The 23,016-nt window shown below is 41.8% G+C and overlaps 1 protein-coding gene across 3 annotated transcripts in view; it reads left to right on the top strand.

The window, feature by feature from the left end:
- fat3a (FAT atypical cadherin 3a) overlaps positions 1-22,159 on the top strand; it is a 208,623-nt gene extending 186,464 nt beyond the window's left edge. For 2 of the 3 annotated variants that reach the window (XM_073493717.1, XM_073493710.1), the window contains exons 28-30: positions 2,398-2,457; positions 3,327-3,362; positions 21,393-22,159. In XM_073493717.1, the coding sequence (XP_073349818.1) occupies positions 2,398-2,457; positions 3,327-3,362; positions 21,393-22,024 (728 nt within the window). In that variant the 3' untranslated portion in view covers positions 22,025-22,159. The remainder of the gene's footprint in view (positions 1-2,397; positions 2,458-3,326; positions 3,363-21,392) is intronic. The other variant, XM_073493718.1, reaches the window with a different exon arrangement.
- The last annotated feature ends 857 nt before the right edge of the window (positions 22,160-23,016 follow it).

The raw sequence follows: 23,016 nt of genomic DNA, 5'->3' as shown, positions 1-23,016 counted from the left end.
AAATGTACTTTATAATGATTTCACAACAATATCATAGTAAGCAGCATCGAAGAGGCTAAGGGGTTGAGACAGCTTCACAGCGTGGAAATGGTGGTTGTAGCCTTTGTGCTGGAGCTATGTATTTGGTTTTGTGTTTCATTTTTAACATTATGTCATCCTGTATTCACAAGATTTATTTGCAGTCAATGCCTTTCATTGTTTTACTTTACAGGATGACCATAAATAACAGATGGCAGGTTTTTTGTTTGCCCCTAATCATCAATTGATTAAATATGTGAATATTGCCTCAGTTACAGTATATCTATACTGTTGCTTTTGTCTTTCATGTGCCTCCTAAAATCTGACTGGTGTCCAAATATGGAAGTGTAGCAACTAAAATGGCAAACAGTAGAAATATACTGGCATTGTTGCTATTTTGTTTTAATATTGTTTTGTTCTCCCATGGCTTTCTTTGCATTTGTGAAGTTACTTTATTTTGTTTGTCTGTGTTATCTTTGCAGATTTGTTTAACTAAACAGTCTGTGTGTTATCCATTCATTCAATAATTAAATTTGTTGAATGCGAATGGAAAAAAAAAGACAAATCAGATTTTTTTTTTTTTTTTTCTGTATGCACCATTTTAATTCCGAGGACAAACTTGATGCAGTTTTTAAATGCAGAAAAAATGACTGTCTGTCAAATGCACCATTTGATTACAATCACAGTTTGATTTGAAGTGTCCGTGAGTGTTCAGGGCTGGCTGAATTTTTTCAGCAGACAAATAATGCATATACCTCTTAAGTTTCTTTCAAGACTCTTTAGGGGTAAAGACTGTTACCAGCTCATATTCTGTGCTGTTGTGACTAATTGAGAATTTCATGAGTGTACATTCATATGTGCTGAAAAAAACAGGTGGATGCAAACCTCAGCAGGTTAAAACAACACTTCTGCCAATAATATATTCACACTACTACTTCAGATCAATGAACTAAATGGTTTTATCAGCACATCAATATATGTATATACAATTTTTATCAGACAGTGTGGATATCAGGTCAGTGACCGAAGCTAAAATAACAGGGGATTACTTTGCAGGCAAAATCAATTCCACAGAATAACGCATCCAGCCCCTAACACTCATGGACACTTCATATCAAACAGCGATAGTAATCAAATGGTTTATGTGACAGGACAGTGATTTTTCCACATTTAGAAAACACCATCGAGTTCACCTTCAGAAAAAATAAATTTGAATAGAATAGAATAGAATAGATAGAATAGATATACTTTATTGATCCCAAGCTGGGAAATTAAGGTGTAGCAGCAGCATTACACACAGAGACGAATGACAACACAGTGAAATTAAAAGAACAACCTAGACATATTAACATAACAATATAAAATGTAATATAAAAAATGTATATATACAAAAAATATGTATAAAAATGTATAAATGAGCAGTGTTGGTGTATACACAAGCAGTATTAATTGTAGTGCAAAATAAAGTATAAGGTGCAGTGAACAGATGAGGGGCAGAACTGTGTAAAAACATATAAAGTGCATAGAGACTGTATGTTATGACCAGAGTTTTAGCTGTTATTATACAGTGTGATGGCACGTGGCAGGAAAGATTTCCTGTATCTGTCCCTTCGACAGCGGAGCTGAAGCAGCCTGTGAGAAACCAATTGTATCAAGCAAATGCTACACTGAGTCTAAAAAAACATTGATGACTAAATCTTTATAAAATATAGGCATCAGATAATTTCTCATCATTGATGAACACCCACAAAGAAAATTGTATAGTCTTGAAACAGAAGAAATCATTACACTATCTTAGCTGTTGCTTGTGCTGTGTCCACGCTCCTACAGCGTGTATGCAGCCAGGCAGAACTCAGCTCAAGATTGGTTGTATACAATGCACATGCACAAAGCTAGAAACATACAGCAGGTAGACACCGTGGGAAAATAAAGAAAAATAATTAATTTGACTTATCATTTCACTTTGCTTTCTTTATTTAGTAGATTTTCCTCTTCAGGCAAACCACATATTTTCAAATCTTCAGTGTACGCAAAAAAATGAAATTCTGACTTTTTTCCTGTTCTCAGTTTGCCAGATTGAATTGAATAATGAATAATAATAATGAATGGATGATAAACAGACCCTTTATTATATCCATACAGTATATGGAAACAATATTGCATGCAAATTGCCCCAAAAATCCCCTCAACTCAGCAAGAAGTCTTGACTGTGCCATAAGCAGACCAGATAGTCCTCTGCAGACAGAACCGGCATTAGTGAGAAACCATAAGAAATGCCACAGGTGTGAGGGGTGACCCCAGACTAACACCATGACGAGCATTTTTCACTTTGAATAACTGTATTTCAAAACTTATCTCCTCCTTTTTTCCCTCCACAAGCCTCCATAGTGACTGTCATTCGACTGGTCAATGATGCAGTCGACACAATCGAAAGTGAAGGTACCATGTCTCATCCCCTTTGTGTCTCTCATCTCACAATTTCCCCCTTCCCTTATCTCAGCCTTGTTATTGTATCTGGTGATATCTAAAAGAGGTGTCTTCAGTTATATGCCAAAGTTAAATACACTCTCACTTAGTATTACATAATGTATCTTTCAGTAAGTGGTCCTCTGGGGCACTGTGCATAGCTCCCAACATGTCCAGATTATATTTCTCCTTTCTCACACATCCTCAAAGTCAGTGGTCAGTCAGTCAACCCACTTCAAAGTTGGACTTTTTTCTATTAGCTCTCAGTTCTCAGTATGTTTTTCCATAACACACAGGGGGTTAACGACATAACACTAATAGCCAACAATCTGCAGGTTTTGATTCCGTCTGATCACCTCGATGGGTGATTTCACTGATGAGTTCCTCCCTTCAAGTTGAGCAAATTTACTCCTCATCCACTGTTTTAGGAATTAATTTCATGAACATAGAGTCACAAAAGGGAAAATGATAGATAAAACTGGAGATCCTAGTGGTAGCTGTGACACACATATACACTACACACACACAGGAACTCTCTTCAAACACACACTACTGAGGCTGTAATATTCCTTGCGAGGACAGTCTGTTCAATAATTACATGCATCCAAGAGCTTGTGAAAGTTGTAATCGTTGAAAGGTAACAACACAATCATTTTTATTTTTTATTACCTGTAAAATGGTGAGTTCCCAAAAGAGAGAAAAGATTTTGGGAGGGAAAGGTTGGGGGAGAATCAGCAGCTCTATGAATCAGGGCTGCCATTTTTAGAAAAACCTGAATGAAATATCGATGATTTATGTTGGTGTGATCAAATGCTAAAGGTTTCTGTTCTTCTATTTGACAGTGTCAGTTATGGATCATGGTCAAACCTACAACAGAGGTGACTAGAAGCCCCCATTCCTTTATCTAATTCTCCCTATCTATCTATCTATCTATCTATCTATCTATCTATCTATCTATCTATCTATCTATCGGTCGATCATCGATTGATATACCTGAAGTATCTACCTATCTATCAATCTAATTATCTTGGCTACATATCTATCTATTGACAGTGAGTAGACAAAATTACAATCACCCAACAAAAATAACTTAAATTGTGCAATTACAAAATCTACATTCTAAAGAAAGTTACAAAGGCAGGTCATATTATGCTGTATGTCAATTAACATCATTTTCAGTTCCTATATAGTTTGTTGTAAATAGCAATTTGTGTTCAATGGATTTTGTTGAATTAATGTTAAGACTAATGTTAAGCAGCTTTCCCCTGCTCTCATCAGGCCCTAATTATGAAAATGCTGGTCAGTCTGTCTATCCAACTATTTGATCCAAAACAAGATATGGCAAAAAAAAATTCCACTGAATTTGGTATTGACCCACTGACCTTTCTTCTGGTACCTGCATCAGGCAGAAACTTCCACTAGAGCAGACATTCTCAAAAATAAGTCTGATGTGGCCCAATCTAAAACTGGAAAATCCAATCCAGCCAGCCAAACTTTTAATCACAACTCTGATCAACACACAAGATGAAGTATTCCCCTACTGCCAGCCCTATCCTTTTGCAAGTGCACAGGAAAAAAACTGCCCTTCACCTGTTGTGTGTATTCTTTTCATGCTTGTGACATACAGCGCATCTGGAAAGTATTCACAGCGCTTCACTTTTTCCACATTTTGTTATGTTACAGCCTTATTCCAAAATGGATTAAATTCATTTTTTTCCACAGAATTCTACAAACAATACCCCATAATGGAAACATGAAAGAAGTTTGTCTGAAATTTTTGCAACTTTATTAATAATAAAGAAGGAAAATGTACCATGTACATAAGTATTCACAGCCTTTGCTCAATACTTGGCACCAATTACAGCCTCAAGTCTTTTTGAGTATGATGCTACAAGCTTGGCACACCTATCTTTGGGCAGTTTCTCCCATTCTTCTCTGCAGGACCTCTCAAGCTCCATCAGGTTGGATGGGGAGCGTCAGTGCACAGCCATTTTCAGATCTCTCCAGAGATGTTCAATCGGGTTCAAGTCTGGGCTCTGGCTGGGCCACTCAAGGACATTCACAGAGTTGTCCTGTAGCCACTTCTTTGTTATCTTGGCTGTGTGCTTTGGGTCATTGTCCTGTTGGAAGGTGAACCTTCGCCCCAGTCTGAGGTCCAGAGCACTCTGGAGCAGGTTTTCATCAAGGATGTCTCTGTACATTGCTGCATTCATCTTTCCCTCGATCCTGACTAGTCTCCCAGTTCCTGCCGCTGAAAAACATCCCCACAGCATGATGCTGCCACCACCATGCTTCACTGTAGGGATGGTATTGGCCAGGTGATGAGCAGTGCCTGGTTTCCTCCAGACATGATGCTTGGCATTCAGGCTAAAGAGTTCAAGCTTTGTTTCATCAGACCAGAGAATTTTTTTCTCATGGTCTGAGAGTCCTTCAGGTGCCTTTTGGCAAACTCCAAGTGGGCTGTCATGTGCCTTTTACTGAGGAGTGGCTTCCGTCTGGCCACTACCATACAGGCCTGATTGGTGGAGTGCTGCAGAGATGGTTGTCCTTCTGGAAGGTTCTCCTCTCTCCACAGAGAGACGCTGGAGCTCTGTCAGAGTGACCACTGGGTTCTTGGTCACCTCTCTTACTAAGGTCCTTCTCCCCCGATTGTTCAGTTTGGCTGGGCGGCCAGCTCTATGAAGAGTCCCAGTGGTTCCAAACTTCTTCCATTTACGGATGATGGAGGCCACTGTGCTCACTGGGACCTTCAATGCTGCAGAAATGTTTCTGTACCCTTCCCCAGATCTGTGCCTCAATACAATCCTGTCTCGGAGGTCTACAGACAATCCTTGGACTTCATGGCTTGGTTTGTGCTCTGACATGCACTGTAAACTGTGGGACCTTATATAGACAGGTGTGTGCCCTTATATATACAGGTGTGTGCCTTTCCAAATCATGTCCAATCAACTGAATTTACCACAGGTCGACTCCAATCAAGTTGTAGAAACATCTCAAGGATGATCAGTGGAAACAGGATGCAACATGAGCTCAATTTTGAGTGTCATGGCAAAGGCTGTGAATACTTATGTACATGTGATTTTTTCGTTTTTTATTTTTAATTACAAACTTCTTTCACGTTGTCATTATGGGGTATTGTTTAAAGAATGTTGAGGAAAATAATGAATTTAATCCATTTTGGAATAAGGCTGTAACATAACCAAATGTGGAAAAAGTGAAGCGCTGTGAATACTTTCCGGATGCACTGTATTCTACAGATACAGACATTAAAACTGTGGTAAATTACTGGTATGATGTCAATATGACTGTCTACAGGTGGTTTTCGGGTTTATTTTTGCCAAAACTGCAGCCTTGCTTGACATGTACATGAGCTGCGCTCCTCACACCGGCAGTGTGTCTGCTCTAACCTATTTACACGGACGCTGATATAAAAAGCAAGACGTTTCGCCAAGCACAAGCGCTGCTCAGGCACGCAGTGTGTTCAGTCCTTTACACCTAACAACTTGTAAATTATCTTATCTTCTATTTTTCAACACAAGCAAACACATGCAGGTACAATTCTGAATAAGATACGATCCAATGTTGTGTCAAAGTCTATTCCTAACTAATGCTGCCATGTCAGAACTGTGTTTCCTGCAATGCTGTCCAGCTGCACAGGTAAAAGTCACTAGATGGCACACTTATAAATAGAAAACTGACTTGACATAACATGTTATTAAACTCCTTGTAAAATAAAAATTGAAAACATTTTATTTATTTATTGTACTTGACCTCTAGTGGCCCACTTGCAGTACCTTCATGGCCCACCAGTTGGCTGCTGCCCACACTTTGGGAATCACCACGCTAGACTAACTCTACTGGAAAGATATTTTGAAAATGAATGAGCCGAAATCCATGTAATTTATTGTGGATATTCATGGAGCCCAAAGGCATTGCTTCCTTGTTGCAATGGCTTTTTTTTTGTTCAGCAGCAGCAGCGCTCTCAAATGTGTCCTGTAGTCCTGTCAAATGCCTTTTTAGTTGCATAGCCTTATGATTTTTGTCTTGTTTGTCCATTGCTCCTACAGTGGGGGCTCAGTTGATTAAGACTCTCAGGAGCTCATCAGTGCTGATTTCCAGACATTTTGTAAAGCTATTGAATGCTTCTAATTAGCATTCAGCTTTATATGACCCACCTTTATATTAAATTAGCTCAGAGTTATTGTATGTATATGAGGTTGCGTGTGTGTGTTTGTTTGTTTGTTTGTTTGTGTGTGAGCATATATTTATTTACATAGAAATATATTTATTGGATTTTTAGTTAATTTATGTTTATTCCTAATGTAATGCTAGCAACACATTTTAAACAGGGTAGGCCAGGGGCAACAAAAGACTGCGAAAGTTGTGGAATGCTCCAAAAACACCTTCGGAACATTGTACAGGTAAAGAGGTTCATTGGTAACAGGCGATAGTATTATGGCACCCTCAAAAGGCTCAGTTCATCACAAGCTATACCGATCAACAACAACATTAAAACCGACTGCTTCTTTCTGCAAGCTCCTCTTCTACAGCTCTGATTCATGGACATGGAAACAAGAAGTGGGGTGGGGGGTCATATCAAGATGCTGATGAAACCGCATGATTATTACTCAGTTGTTCCTTGGACTGTTCACAATAAAAGACCACTCTGAAATGTGTTTTATCGCACAACACAATGCCACAGATGTCACAAGTTTTGAGGGAGCATGCAGTTTGCATGCTTTCTGCAGGAGCCTGCAGAAACTGTTGCCCATTAATTAAATGTTCATTTCTGTACCATAGGGTGTCTCCAGTGTCATTTGCAAGACTATGGCTGTACATCCAACCATCCTCACAACCGCAGTCCAAGTATAACCACACCAACCCAGGACCTCCACATCCAGCCTCTTCACCTGCACGATAGTCTAGTGATGTGCAACAGTTGGTTTGCACAGCCAAAGAATATCTGCTGTCAGAAAGCTTTTCAGAGAAGTTGAGGAACTTGCATACTCGTCATCCTCACCAGGCTCTTTCCTGACTGCAGTTCATGTGACTGTGCAAATATGTCTTTGAAGAAGTGTTCTCTTCACTTCTTTTTTACTTACGAGGCAGATGGCTGATGGTGTGTGTCGTGTCAAGGGTGTGTGTGATTTTGAGTGTTGTGAACCCAGTGCCCCATGGCATGGGGTTAGATAAAATATACTTGTACACATATACACACCCACTGACAATGGTGACATATTGCACTATGCCCTTACACATATTGCACAGCGGCGACTGTTGTGAAGGTTCAGACTGGAGCCACACAAACCACCAGGACACAGAAGTTGCTTGTATTTAATCTCTGTTTATTAGTTTGTCGTTTGAATTGAGGGGGGTGGTGTCACCGAGTGCCATGGTTCTAAACAAAGAAAGAAAGAAAGGAAACAAAGTAATTCATGCCTGATAAATATGACGAAATACTATTAAATTAGAATAGGCTACAATCAATCAATCTTTTAAGTTCATCATCCATTAACACATCAAACCAAAAGATTCTCGTTAAACTTAGGCATGTTAAAATACTTGAAACTTAGACATTGACCTTAACCTTAATGCATTGAAATAAGTTTAGATTTACTTACAATGAGATGAAGTCAAACACGCATGGCAAACTCAGGTGAGCACCACCAGCACACACACAGAGTCTGGAGACAAAGGAAAAGGGGGAAGGCCTCAACTGGGCCTCTATTTGTAAAGTGGGAGGAACAGTGGGAGGTGCTCACATCTCCATCTTTAGAGTTTCCTCTTTGGAGATCTCAGCCTTGGACTTTGTGACAGCCGCCCCCGTATTTGTGCAGCAAATACGTACATTTTCTTCAATCTGTGATCCCGGGAAGTGGGATCAATCTAGCAACAGGTCGTACGTATTCTCTTCCCTGCATCCTGACCTTGGCGCTGCGAACCTTACCATCCTGTCCAGGGTACACTTCAGTTATTCTTCCTACGGGCCATGATGCTCGAGGGTATTGGGGGTCAACAATCAGTACGACCTGACCTAAATCCAGGTTGTCCTTGTCCGACTTCCATTTTTGTCTGGTCTGTAATGTAGGGAGATAGTAGTGAATGAATGTTGTCCAGAAACGATCTGCCAAGATCTGGCTGTGACGCCATGTCCTTCGGCCAAGGAGTTCACTTGAGCAGTAGATTGCCTGAGGAAGAGAGGAGTCAAGCCGCCCCATGAGCAACATATTTGGTGTTACTGGATCTGGATCGGCAAGGTCAGAGGAGACGTATCCAAGGGGCTTTGAATTAAGGATGCCTTCAACTTCAACCAGTACTGTGTGCAGGACTGTGTCTGTTGTTGTTTGCTTCCCCAATGCAACATAGAGGGCTGTTTTAACTGATCTTATTTCACGTTCCCAGCTCCCACCAAAATGTGGGGCAGATGGAGGATTGAATTGGAATCTCACCTGTGTGTGGGCTAATTTCTGCCTCAAATCCGACGCCATAGCCTGGAAAGCATTTCTTAGCTCTGACTCTCCTGCTCTGAAATTTGTTCCACAATCAGAGAGGAGTTCAAAGGGTTTTCCCCTGCGTGAGACAAATCTTCTGAAGGCCATCAGAAATGTATCTGCATCCATACTGTTAAGTAGCTCAAGATGTACACAGCGTGTTGTTAAACATTTAAAGAGTATGCCCCACCTTTTTTCTGTGCGGCGGCCGATTTTTACTGTGAAAGGCCCAAAACAGTCCATGCCTGTGGACCAGAATGGGGGCTTTGACAATCGAAGGCGGGCTGGAGGAAGATCGGCCATTTTGGGAATAACTGGTTTGGCTCTCCATTTCTGACAGTCTTGACATTGATGTTGATGCTGGCGAATGGCTTGACGACCACGCAGAATCCAGTACCTCCGTCTCATTTCTCCCAGGACGCGCTCAGGGCCTGGGTGCAGTAGTTTTTCATCATAATGCTTAATAATGAGTCTTGTGACATAATGTCTGGGATCTAAGACAATTGGGTGAATGGTGTCGTGGTCAAGGGTTTCTGCTCTTCGGAGTCGGCCTCCCACTCGGATTAGGCCGAGTTCACGGTCATATTCAGGAGACAGGGGGAGTAGTTTGCTATTCCTTGGAATAGATTTCCCACCTTTAAGGGCGTTTATCTCCTCGGGGAAACACTCTGATTGAGCTCTTTGCAGAAGGTGCTTCTCTGAGTCGATGTAACATTGGGCTATGTTTGAACTGTGATCCGCCGCCCCATAAAGCATAGTCTTTGTTTCCTCTATTAAGTCATCCCAGCTGCCATACTTCTTAAAATCAGGAAGGTTTATGCCAGTTGACATCATTGTTCCACAGAACATTGACTTCCTTATTTCCTCAACTGGTTCTGGTTCAGCTGGTACAAGTGGACTGGTTGGCCAGCAGTCAGCAGTTAAGATGAGGAATGGTGGGCCTTGACTCCATCTGTGTTGCTGAGAGAGCTCCAGGAGGGTTTTACCCCGTGTTACATCATCAGCTGGGTTATTCTTTGAGTCAACATACCTCCAGCTCCTGGTGTCAGTCAGGGTCTGAATCTCAGCTATTCTGGTCCCAACAAACACCTTGTAACGGCAGGAGTCAGAGGTCAACCAGGACAAGACTGTTGTTGAATCAGTCCAGAGTGTCACAGACTGTTGGGGAATAGTGAGCTCAGCACTGAGAAGATGAGCCAGCTGGGCACCTGCTAGAGCTGCACACAGTTCAAGACGAGGGATGGAAAGCTGGCGTTTAGGGGCTATGCGAGACCTGGCCATGATGAAGCTGACATGAATGTTCTCAACATTGTCCTCAACCCGAAGGTAGGCAACTGCGCCATAGACGCGCTCTGAAGCGTCGCAGAACACATGCATTTGGGAATCTGATGTGGCCGAGTTGATGCAGGTGGGTAGATAACAGCGGGGGAAGTGAATGTCAGGGAGATTATTCAGTTCCAGCTCCCATGCTTGCCATTGCTTCAACAGGCTTTCTGTTTTGATGATGTTATCCCATCCTCTTTCCTGTTTCCATAGGTCTTGAACCAGGATCTTTGCTCGGGTTATGAAGGGAGTCAGATAGCCCAGAGGATCATATTGACTTGCCAGCACTCTGTATATATTCCTCATTGTAGGTTGATGGTAGGTGATTGATTTAGTTTTGTAGCTCAGCATGTCTGTCAGGCAGTTCCATTGGAGACCTAATGTCAGTTCTTTGGGGTCTCCATCTCCTGAGAGCCACAACTCGCTTGTTTTGGACTTTGCATCTGGTGGAAGATGGTGTATGACAGCTGGATCATTACTAGCCCATTGTCTGATGTCAAAGCCACCAGTTGCCAGCAGAGGGCGCATCTTTTCAATGAGCGACTTGGCTTGGTGAGAGGATGGGAAACTTTGGAGGCAGTTATCAACATAAAAACATTGTTGGACAGAGTGGAGAACCTCCTCATTTCCATTACAGTGATCTTGGACATGTCTGTTGACCGCATAGATGGCGCAGCATGGACTACAGGTTGTTCCAAAGGGCAACACTTGCCATTCATACACACTTGGCTCCTGATCCAGCTGCATCCCTCTCCATATGAAACGCAATAAAGACTTGTCTTCATTCAAAAGGCGCACCTGGTGGAACATACCTTTAATATCTCCACAGATTGCGATGGGATGTAGGCGAAATCTGAGGAGAACTCCCAGCAGAGAGGGGCCGAGTGTTGGACCAGGCAGAAGACATCTGTTCAAAGTTTGTCCCATATACTCAAAGGAGCAGTCAAATACAACCCTGTGTTTGTTGTTGTGTTCAACAATGTGATGTGGGAAATACCAGATCTCTTTAGGTTGGTCTATCTGTTCACTGGGGATTTGACAAACATAGCCAGACTGCACCAGCTTATCCAGTTCCTCTTGGTATTTCTCAGACAGTTTGGGATCCTTGGACAGGCGTCTTTCTGTGGCGCAGAGACGGGGCAGGACAGCTTCCTTTGGAGCTCTAAGGACAGGCATAGTAGGGGCTCTAAGCAATGGAGTGGCATAGCGCATTACACCATCTATGTTTACTCTCACCGTCTTAGAGTTGAGAAGATCAAGGGCCAATTTATCCTGTTTTGATCTTGTGGCTGTCTTCTCATTCACATAGGGCAAGGTGTCAATCTGCCACAACCTTTCCACATTCCTGAGTAGTTAACTTTTGAGGCAGGTAAGAGCAAAGGAAACATTTGGCTGGGTTTGTATTACATTAGCTGGCCCTTGGAGAGCCCATCCAAGCCGGGTGTGCACTGCCAGTGGACCACCAGGGGGCCCCATCCGTATCTCCTCTGTGGCCGTGATTAGATGGGCATAGTCTGAGCCAATGAGAACCAGGGGACATGCATGGTCAATGGGCTGTAATGGGATACCATCGAGATGGTGATATTGCTCTTGTAGCTGCTTTAGGGGGTATGTGTGTTGAGATAGCCCAAGGTTCTCTGCCGTGAAAGCTTGATTAATAACATGTCTTTCATTCGGCTGGTTAAGAGGGGAAATTTCAAAGGACACAGATGCCCCATCCAATTGCACTATATCATGTCTTACTGTGCATAGGGAGAGGGTTTCAGGCTGAGTGGCGAGGCCCAAATGTTGGACAGCTTGGGGGAGCAGAATGGACCTATCTGCACCATCATCAAGAACTGCGTGCGTTTTAAGGGTTTTATCCCCGTTGTGTATGAGTACATTCACAACCTTCAGCATTACTTTACAAGAGCGATTAGGTTGGTCAACATAGAGGAGCTCAGAGGGGGAAGATGCAAACATCACTGTGGCCGATTTAGATATATGGAGATCATGGAGAATGGTTAAGTGAATCTCTTTACATACATTACATGGCCTCTTCAAGGTGCATTTATCCATTTTGTGTGTTCTCCCACATTTAGTGCATCTCCCTTTCTCACTGATCCATTTCTCAATGTCGGTCATTGTGAGTTTCTTAAACTCTGCACATGAGCCAAGGAAGTGGTCTCGAATGTTACAGTAGGGACAGTAAGGTTTAGGTTTAATAGTAGAATTGGCAGTTACCTTCTCCTTGGAGTGTGCTCTCGATGTGCCATTCTCATCAGATGTTGACAACAAGTAGACAGAGGAGACTGGTCTGGAAGGCTGACGTTTTCCAGTCTGCTGTTTTTCTTGTTTGTGAAACTCCACAGCTCTCTCTGATATGCGTTTGGCCCTTGATTTCAACTGTAGCCAGGTTGAGAGGTCAAGGAGGGAATAAGTTCTGGTTGCCTGTCCAGTGAGAATGCCTCGGTTAATACAGTGCTCAATGAATCCATCTCTGTACTGTACAGGGAGTTTACTGAGGAGTTTATCCACATGGGAGCCACATCTTAATTCAGATCCTGTAGGGCCCTCCAGTGTCAGCAACATTCCCACCAGAGCATGGATAGAGAGAGAGAAATCATCAAAGGCCTCAACATCACCAATACGAATAACAGGAGAATTCAATATTGAACCAATCTCACCCTGAACTAATAGCCTTGGTTGACCATACTTCTCCTGCAGCGCTTGAAGGGCAGTAGAATATGGTCTCATATCATGCATGCAAGATCTGGCCAATTTGTGGGCTCCTGGGTGTTTAAGATGTTCCAAGAGGACCTGGTATTTGAATTGCTCAGTAAGATGGGTGTGGTTGTCAAGGAGGTTATCTAAGGCCATTTTTAACAGAGCAAAATCACTTTCTCTACCACTCTTGAACACAGGGAGTGAGGGCTTTGGTATCCCATAGGCTGAGGCCAGGACCAGATCCATAACATTGGGGGGTTGCGAGTGCACAGAACGTGGAGGCAGAGATGATATCTGCATAGGTGGTAAACTCCCTGCGAAGGTGGGCTGCACAGGGCCAAGCATGGATGCAGATTGATTGGGGGCTTGGACTGAGCTTAAAGCTACAGGTGCATGCCTAGATGGGATTTGAATAGGGGCTTGGACTATGCCTACAGTTACAGGTACATGGTGGGTAGAGAGGGACGGTAGTATGGCGTCAGCAGGCAGAGGGGGGATATATGACTGGACAGTAGAGGTGGGAACCTGGACAGGGGGTAGGATTTGCTGCGCGGGCTGAAGCATAGGATGAATCTGAGGGGCAATGGAATAGCCAATTTGTGATAGTGGGGGTGTTGAACCAGCTTGAGACTCGGCATATCTCATGTTTACAGGGGCAGGAGTAAATATTCTGGAGGGAGGGAGATCATAAAGGGAAGTGGAAGCTACATGGTCATGAAGAGATGATGATGTTGGTGCAGAAGCTGGAGCAGGGTGATCATCCAAGAGGTTTTCTCTAATAAAACTTGAAACAAGCTGGGCTGCCTCAAGCTCTTGCTCCTTAATGCGGATGCGTCGATTCGTTGCAACCTTTCTGACAATTTTCTCTCTCTTCTGTTGGGCTTCCTGTTGTCTTTGCTGAGCATCTCTGGCTTCCTTGTCTATCAATGCACATTCTGTATCAAGCTCCTCATCCTCCCTTTGTTGTCTTTTCAACTCCTCCAGCTCATCTCTCCTCTTCTTTTCCTCAAGGAGGCTGGCTTGGAGATCACTTAAGACTGAAGTACTGCTGCCTCTGGAAAACCTACTAATTTGAGAGGCTGAGGGGAGACTGGAAACTGACTTGGAGCCAGTCTTACTATAAGCACCACTGCGTGGGCCATGGGACTTTATAGATGTTTGTTGTGGCAGTACATGGACTCCATAATAGTCAGGGGGGCGTCTATGCCTCCTGGGTCTCTCTTGGCCGCTGGGCTCTGTGAGTGGGTTCTCAGGGATTGTGTAGGATGCTGATGGCAAAGGGGGAATTGATGGTTCAGGTGGAAGGGCAGGCTCTATGTGTTGAGTGGATGAGGATGGCCGAGGTGATGTTTGAGACATTACAGGGGGAGCCTTATCCATGTTAGGCTGGGTTATGTCTTGTCCACCTTGGTGTTCATCCGTGAATTCAGGAGAAGCCTGCGCTTCATCAGTGATCAGCCCATCAACCGGGTTAATGCCAACAGCCTTTGAATCAGCTGAATCAGCCATTTGAAGTTGCTCTAGTCTGTGGACATGTGGAGTGTGGCTCAGTATCCGGCTCGAAGGACCAAATTTTGTTGTGAAGGTTCAGACTGGAGCCACACAAACCACCAGGACACAGAAGTTGCTTGTATTTAATCTCTGTTTATTAGTTTGTCGTTTGAATTGAGGGGGGTGGTGTCACCGAGTGCCATGGTTCTAAACAAAGAAAGAAAGAAAGGAAACAAAGTAATTCATGCCTGATAAATATGACGAAATACTATTAAATTAGAATAGGCTACAATCAATCAATCTTTTAAGTTCATCATCCATTAACACATCAAACCAAAAGATTCTCGTTAAACTTAGGCATGTTAAAATACTTGAAACTTAGACATTGACCTTAACCTTAATGCATTGAAATAAGTTTAGATTTACTTACAATGAGATGAAGTCAAACACGCATGGCAAACTCAGGTGAGCACCACCAGCACACACACAGAGTCTGGAGACAAAGGAAAAGGGGGAAGGCCTCAACTGGGCCTCTATTTGTAAAGTGGGAGGAACAGTGGGAGGTGCTCACATCTCCATCTTTAGAGTTTCCTCTTTGGAGATCTCAGCCTTGGACTTTGTGACAGCGACATTGCACATCCGTAAAAGCCAACTTCTAGCCTATATTACATATTGGTGTTGAGAAGCTTAATGGACATAGAGAAGTAGTGGGAAGTGTCGGGTCCGACACTATTTTCTGTGCTTGTCTGATAACAGAGTGCTCATAGATCCTCTGGAGGAACAGGTGTTTTTTGACCCCCTTAATTTTCAAGGCAGTCTGTACCAGACAGAAGAATAAAGAGGACCGGGGAGCTGATGCAGTCCTGAGGGGCACCAGTGCTGATCGATCTGGGCTCCAAGAGAGCGTTGTGACCCAAACATGTTGGGTGCGATTAGTTAAAATGGTACCATTTTAAAATAAAAGGATTGACATTCATATGTCTCAATTTCTGAATGAGTATGTGAGGCTGCAGACTGTTAAAGCTGAGCTAAAATTGACAAACAATAAGCATGCACCTTATGGGGGTCTGTCACTTGCATTCTGGTCAATAGAAAAAATGTCCCTACCTTCAGAAGAGAAGGCAGAGTATAGTAGAGTTTCAAAGCTCAGATAAAAGTTACTCTGTTTGCTTTTTGCAGGTCATCAGAGGTACTGAAACATTTTTTTAGCTGGAGTCATGTTGATGATTGTCTTTATGGTATCCCACAGTCATTTGGAGTCCATTACAGTGAAGCTCTGTTCAATGATCTCCTTATGTCTCCTCGTGGCTTCTTTGAGCATGTGATTAAGCTCCTTTTGCAAAGTTTTTAGTTGTGCTCTTACCCAGTTCTTAAATGCCAGTTTCTTGGGGTTGTTACAGTCATTAATCTCTTTAGTTGTATATGTTTTGTTGTTAGAATACACAGTTACTTATTTCTGAGGTATCACATTGTCCACACAGAATTGTATATAGTCAGTAATAGTCATTGTTCACATTTATGTCATGAAAGATGCTCCATTCAGTGGAGAGAAACGACCTGATCAACCCATATGATGTGCTGCTCTGTATAAGGCAAATGGTGGTAACACCAGAAACAAAAGACAAAAAATAGAGAAAAGAGCATATTTTGAAGTCCGTAGTTGTCACTGCCTAATAAATGTATTTTTTAGAAATAAAACAGCACATTTTAGAGCCTTTCCTTGTGAACAGCTCAAGGCACACCTGTGCAACAATCCTGCCATTTAATCAGCATTTAATATGCCGCTTCTGTCAAGTGGATTAGTTATCATGGCAATGGAGAAGTGCAGTCACATGTGTCACAACACATGCAAATAGACAAGACGCAAGTCAAATATCCTCATCAATTTGATAAAAACAAGCTCAGACATTAGGAAACGCACTGCAAACACCCACAACACAACCAAAGGCATGAACCCAGTGCAATGGCCAACACATTTCCATTGGGAGAAACCTGCAAATACAGAAACAATGCCAGGTTAAATACACATAAACCCCAGAAACAAACGCAACAGAAAGTTGCTGCATATCCAGTGGCCACATCAGAGGTGCTCCAGGCCTTTAGCACTGACTGCAAGAACCGAGGCCTACATCTATCAACAGTGCATAAGCACAGATGTGTGCATAGGAATGATTATACACACACATCTGTGCTTACGCAAAGTGTGGAATTTGTCAATGTGCACTTGTAGTTAGGAATGTGTGTAACTATAAGCACAGCTCTGACAATGCTTACACACAGCATCCAGTGGTAGAAAAGGGACACTGGAAATAGAAAGCTTTGCAAGTGTCACAGCATACATTAAACAATCTCAACATCTACATTATGTTCTGTATTTTCTTTAAATAATGATTAGCTACATAATTAGAAATACACACATGTAGCCTAATTGGTGTCAACATTTATTACAGACATCTGTGACAGGTATTTGAAAAGGTAACATGGCTCATCTTGCATTTTTGTAAGATTTCATAGAGCGCACTGATCTCTTTGGTTGAGAGCACAGAATGGCTTCAAAGTAGGTAAAGCTTCCCAAATCAGATATTGCTACATTTATGCCATGATTTGGGACTTATGTTGGAGTGAGAAACTAAACACATGAAACACATTTCTGTGCACATCCCAGTGCTGTCCACCCTGGAGTTTTAGGCCACATGCATGTTCTAGCTTTGTATATAGACTGCATTGAATATATCATTTTTGTAGTCTGCTGTTTACTTAAATTGGACTGATTAAATTATTGAAGTATACAGCAACACAAAAACATCTGGTAAGTGGGATGTGAGGATTCTTAAAATAACATCTGTACAGAAGCCCCGACGGTCTAAATATCTTTATATTATATAATAGCGTAAAAAACTGATATATGGTTTTGATAACATTTCATTAAATCAGTATAAGATTTAAGAGAATGCGATTATCTCTGACTTTCTGTACAGACTGAACTCTGCTAAAAAACTGTTCGACTTGATTTCAGTTTTTTCCCCCCTACCCATTGCTGTTGGTGCCTGCTCTTGTTTGCTTTCCAGTCGAGGTGCAAGTTGGTCCATGAATTTTCATCCATGTATGGATTATTTAATCTTTGAGTTCATCTGAACAAGCCTATTCTTTTATTTCGTCACCATCAGCCAGACAACACATTCTGTTAACAGAATAAAGTCCTGGTTCTTGCAGTCTGTGGAGAGCACTCCCCCTAGAGGCCTGGAGAACCTCCATTGTGCAGACTAGACATGCAGCATTTTTCTGTTCCATGTGCTCTCTGGGTTTGTGTGGTGTTGACTTTGCATTGTTTCAGTATTTGCACTTTTCTCCCAATGGAAATATTTTGGGCCATTGCAGTGTGTATTTGGTTGTAATTGGCCACTGATATACTATTTAAAGGATTTTATAAAATTTGTGCTTACGATTTGAGAGAAATTAGCCTTTTCTGTTTACAGATAAAGTTTTGATCATTTACTTGTAAAAAAAAATGGTCAAGAAAACAAAGTTATTGGGTTTACATTTCTAAGTTGTGTGTGAGAAAAGTGAGACAGTCTTGTTTTCCATTGACTAATGTAAAACAACGTAAACATAAAACATTGGCTAAACACTCGCACTGAGATCGAATTTGACATAGAAATTCCTGCTGTGGACCAAAAGCAAACCATTTTGAGTGCTGACATTTTTCAGCTAGTGACCTAGCTAGCTACCTTGCTAAGTAGCAGTTAGCAGCCAGCTAGCTAGCAGTAACACTAGCATGTTAGCAGTTTGCTCATTAGCTACAATTGTCAACCAAAGCCCTGGGAGTCACCGCTAAGTCACCAATCTGGTCACCAGTCACAAGTTGCTGGTGTTACACATTCTTGCCAGTGGTTTCACCATATTCCACTGGTCTATGTGTGGCGGTAATGCATTAATTAATATAAAATTACTTCTGCAAAAGGCAGAAAAAAGGAAAAAAAGAGCAAAAAAGACAGGATAAAAAAACATTAAACCTATTAGTTAGACCTTAATGACACACAATGCGTTTTGGTGACTAGGGCTGTCCAGACCATAAATGATAACTTTTAACAACAATTATTCAGTAAATATGTTGTATACTGTTGTTCTCCATAGTGAATCATAATCGCCACAATCTCTGTAATCAGTCATAGGTCAGGGTATAGGATGGCACCTGATCCCTGACCCAGATAGCGAGATCTCTCAGATAGTGATCTCTGTGGGAATGAAGAAGAATGCCAGGTTTACACACTGTATGCGAGTGTGTAAACATGCCGTTTCTACCTCAAGTTGATGGTGGAGTACACACCGAAAATTCAGTGACAGGAGAATGGTTTCAGAGCTATTTCATGAACAATGGAAATATTGACAGGCAATCAAAATCAATCAACATTTTACAGGGCCATCAATTAGCTTGATTTTGGGGACATTTTTCTAAAAAATAATGTTATAATATCGGGTTGTAACTGTAGTGTACCTCTTTATGTGAACTTATTGAAAGTATTTAGGGAACGCCTTTTAGATTGTCTACTCTAATGACTCATTCTTGGTTATTTATACAAGTTATCAAACACTTATATAACCTTTGTCTGCAAATTGCAAAACTTTACAGAACCTTTCTTCATCAGTGTGGATGCTCACATTGTTATCATTATGGTGATCATCCTTGGTGTGGATGACTTGTACCACTGAATGTAAATGTAACTTTTGACTGTTTCCAAGAAAACGGGGCACATTTACACCTACAGTTTCCACTTTCAACCTTCTGCAGAGAAGCCAATCAATATCAAAATTAGCTGCAACTACAGTTCAGCTCCTGAACCTAAAGCCAACATCCACCTTCCACCTTGCCCCCACCATGAGCAGCATCAAACCACCGTCTACAACCAGATGGCCATTAGGGTTAATTTGCTGTCCATCTGTCAGGCTTTCACCCCATGCATACAATTCTTATCCTAAATCAACACTTTTCATTTCCAAGCTAGTCTATCCTGATTGAAATTATTGTGTCTACCCCCCTATCCTTTTACCTCTTTGTATGCACAATTGAACTTTCAAAATTCCACACTTTGCCATTGGTAATTTCTTCAGCACCTCCCCTTCTCTAGTCAAAGCTCTGTCTGCATATGTGTGTGTGCCATTTCACTGTGCTGAGCTGACTTAGTGATCAACCCCACCTTCCAGCTTGCCACTGTCCCCATCCTGTGATGTCACTTTTTTAGGCTTTTCATCTCAAGCCCAGTGGTGCTACTGTACGATACCAGTTATTGAGTGAATTGTCAAAGCTTTGGTTCAAATCTTGGTTTGTCATGATTTATGTTCTGCTTTGATGCATGGATGTCCTATGGTTTTATTTGTCATTGCCTGTCAAATCAGTTTGTACTTCACTCACCATCTGTGCTTTGACTTTAAGTTGCCAAATAATTTCAGTTAAATTAATCTGCAGAGTTTTGGTAGATTGTCCTTCTGATCAACCAACCTTTCTGATGAGAATCATCATTCATGCTATATCTGTAGATTGTTGGCTCCAGTTCTCAGTGCTAACACCTCAGCATACCCTAACTGGCTCTTATTTCAGATGTGTAGTCCTTCAAATTTTGCCTTTCAAGATAGAATATGTTCTAATGGGTGAACAAGTCTCTCCCATTCCAAAAGTTCTGCCAAATATGGTCAAGAAATGCCGTCTTATTTTTCTTGAATTTGGTAGCGGCAACCAATGTATTGTAAGACTCCATGAAAAATCCATTGCTTGCCTGTCACTTCCTTATGCTGCACTGGGTCATTCTTCATGACCTTGTAAAATCTGAAGATCATGTGACACCATTTTTTTCAGTGAATGCTTCACAAAAACTGGAACAATTAATAAATAATGAAAGCCAGGTTACTAACACAGCCAAATGTATATGATTTGGTTGTTGTTACTAACCTGGACATATTCCTCATTAACTGACAGGTAGCTGTTGGAATTTCTTATACATGTTATGATGAAAGTATAGTAGTTCAATTTAATTTGAATGCAGCTTCTGCACATAATTGGTTTTAGTGTAGTGTGTTTCTCATTCCCTTCCAAAATGAGTCATATGAGTGTATTCTAATCCAGTGCCCAAGCAGAATGACATGCCATGATGCAGTTTGGGGAAGTTAATGAGGCAAGTAAAAATATTTGGATAAAGGAAAGGTAGATTGTAGTCATGGTGAAAAGAAATCAAAGTTACCTGTTAGTAGCAAATGGGATGTGAATTAAAGCCCTCCTGTGTCAGAGGGAGATGACCAACCATTCACCACAACCTTCTAGCTCTGAGGTTTTGTGGCACTATAAATATCAGACAACTTCTGCTCTTTCTGCAGTATATATACTGTAGTGTCTATATATATATATATGTGTATATATATATATATATATATAAAAGTGTGGAATGGTAATAGGGTAATGCGGGCCAACAACTCAATGAAAACGCGTAGATGATAGATTACTTTGCTGCATTGGCCAAGAGGAAAATCTACCAGATGCATCACTGTAACATCCAAATCAATGCTGCCAATTTTTTTGAGCCTGTCAACATGGCTTCAGTGCTGCAATTTTTCATGAAGTTCAGCATGCTCAGACTCCTGTGACCCTGACTCTCAAAGGCTCCTGTGTTGCATGCCACATACCCTTATAGACCTAACATTTTTTCTGTGCAGGTTGTGCTTGGTTATGTACCTGACCTCTGTGTATTGTCGATGCTACTGAGTCTAACTTGCCTGGTGCATACTGAAGGCATGTCATGCACAGCTCCACATTGTGAAGACTAGTTTGTTAACTCAGCCATGTGGGGGGCTGTTAAGCCTTATTTTCACAGTCCAAAATGTTACTAACAATTTCTCCTTTTACTCCAGCATATCACTGGGACACATCAGACTGGATGCCAAGCACCAGGCTGTCAGACATCGCAGAGGTGCCAGGCAACGAAGCAGGTCCTGGCAGCGATGTAGTAGGCTCAGCTTCTCACCTCGGAGGAAGCACCCGTGAACTGGAGTCAGACTACTACCTGGGTGGCTATGACATCGACAGTGACTACCCGCCTCCCCAAGAAGAAGAGTTCTTGAGCCAAGACCAGCTGCCACCTCCACTGCCCACAGGCGAGGACTTTCCTGAGCCTTACACACCAATTCCCACCAACCATCCAGTCTCCAAGGAGAGCACCCTGAGCTCTAGCAGCATTGAGTGTCAGCATACCAGGCCACACTTCCACCCAAGCCAATACCTGCCTCCACACCAGCTACCCCTTGGGGAGGCTCCCCACGGGGACTTCAGCACTTCATTGAGTGGTGTAACCACGGGAAATGGGGACACTGATGAATCTCTGTCGGTGAATGTGCGACTGTCTGTTGGTGCCTCATCAGCCTCGGACATGTTGGCCCCGTGCGGGCTGGATGATTCTGAACATAGCAGCGACTTTGACAGTTTGGACGAGCTTCGTCGAGGGGTTACCATCATCACTGACTCACAGCAACAGACCGAGGTGTGATTGATTGACCAGTACAGGAATGTATAATGGGCCAGAAGGAGCATAAGATTGGTACAGAAGGCAGGAGATGCACAGGCGGCTGTTATCACAGGAGAAGAAATGCTTCTTTCAGCAATGTTAGGCACTGCTACAACCATAGACTATAACAGTGACCTTAAAACCACAACTCACTTATTCTAAGTACTGTCAGCTCTGTCAAGAAAAGGAAGTGTTAACCTGTCCCTGCTGTGGTGAAGGGTCCTTCTTGTTCCAATGTAAATGAGAAGGATTAATCCAAAAGCAATTGAATATTACAGATGCGGTTGAGAATATAAGACAAAAGAAAGGAGACAATCATGTAAGTGACAGGGATGTTTCATTCCCTGAACCTTCACAGAAGCCCATCAGAGCAATTCTTCTGACACAAATCCCCATTTTTCTTTTTTCCCCCCTTGATTTGTAAACTTTGTATTGCTCCAAGATTGTACAGACTTTGTAAAATAGATGACCTTACTGGTGAGTAAGAATGAAACAGTGTTGTGGCCACATTTCAAAAATCACATTATTTGTTTTATGTGGAATGTGCTGGTTTCTTTTCCAAAAAAAAAAAAAAAATCAAGCCCCCCCTTCAAGTCTTGATATCCATCCTCTGTCATTTACCTGAAATGTTGTCATTGATCTTTTAGCCCTATTTTTCATGCGGAAGCCAGGAGATAGGCTATAGTAGTCAATATATTTAAGGCGTCGAGATCACAAAATGATTGTCTTAGGTACAGATAAAGACAAGTATACTTGGAAAAATATTTAATTCAAATATTACCTGAATATATGTGTGTGAGTATGTATATATATGTATATATATATGTATATGTATATATGTGTATATATGTATATATATATATGTTTATATATATGTATATGTACAGTCATGTGAAAAAATTAGGACACCCCATTAAATATTCATTTCTTTATTAAGAAATGTTCACATATCGATGTCTAATCTTGTTTTTATT

This window comes from Pagrus major, chromosome 2 (assembly GCF_040436345.1).
Source record: "Pagrus major chromosome 2, Pma_NU_1.0".
In the NCBI taxonomy this organism is placed as follows: domain Eukaryota; kingdom Metazoa; phylum Chordata; class Actinopteri; order Spariformes; family Sparidae; genus Pagrus; species Pagrus major.
The sequence above is the reverse complement of the archived record's forward strand: the minus strand, read 5'-3'. Positions and strand labels throughout refer to the sequence as shown.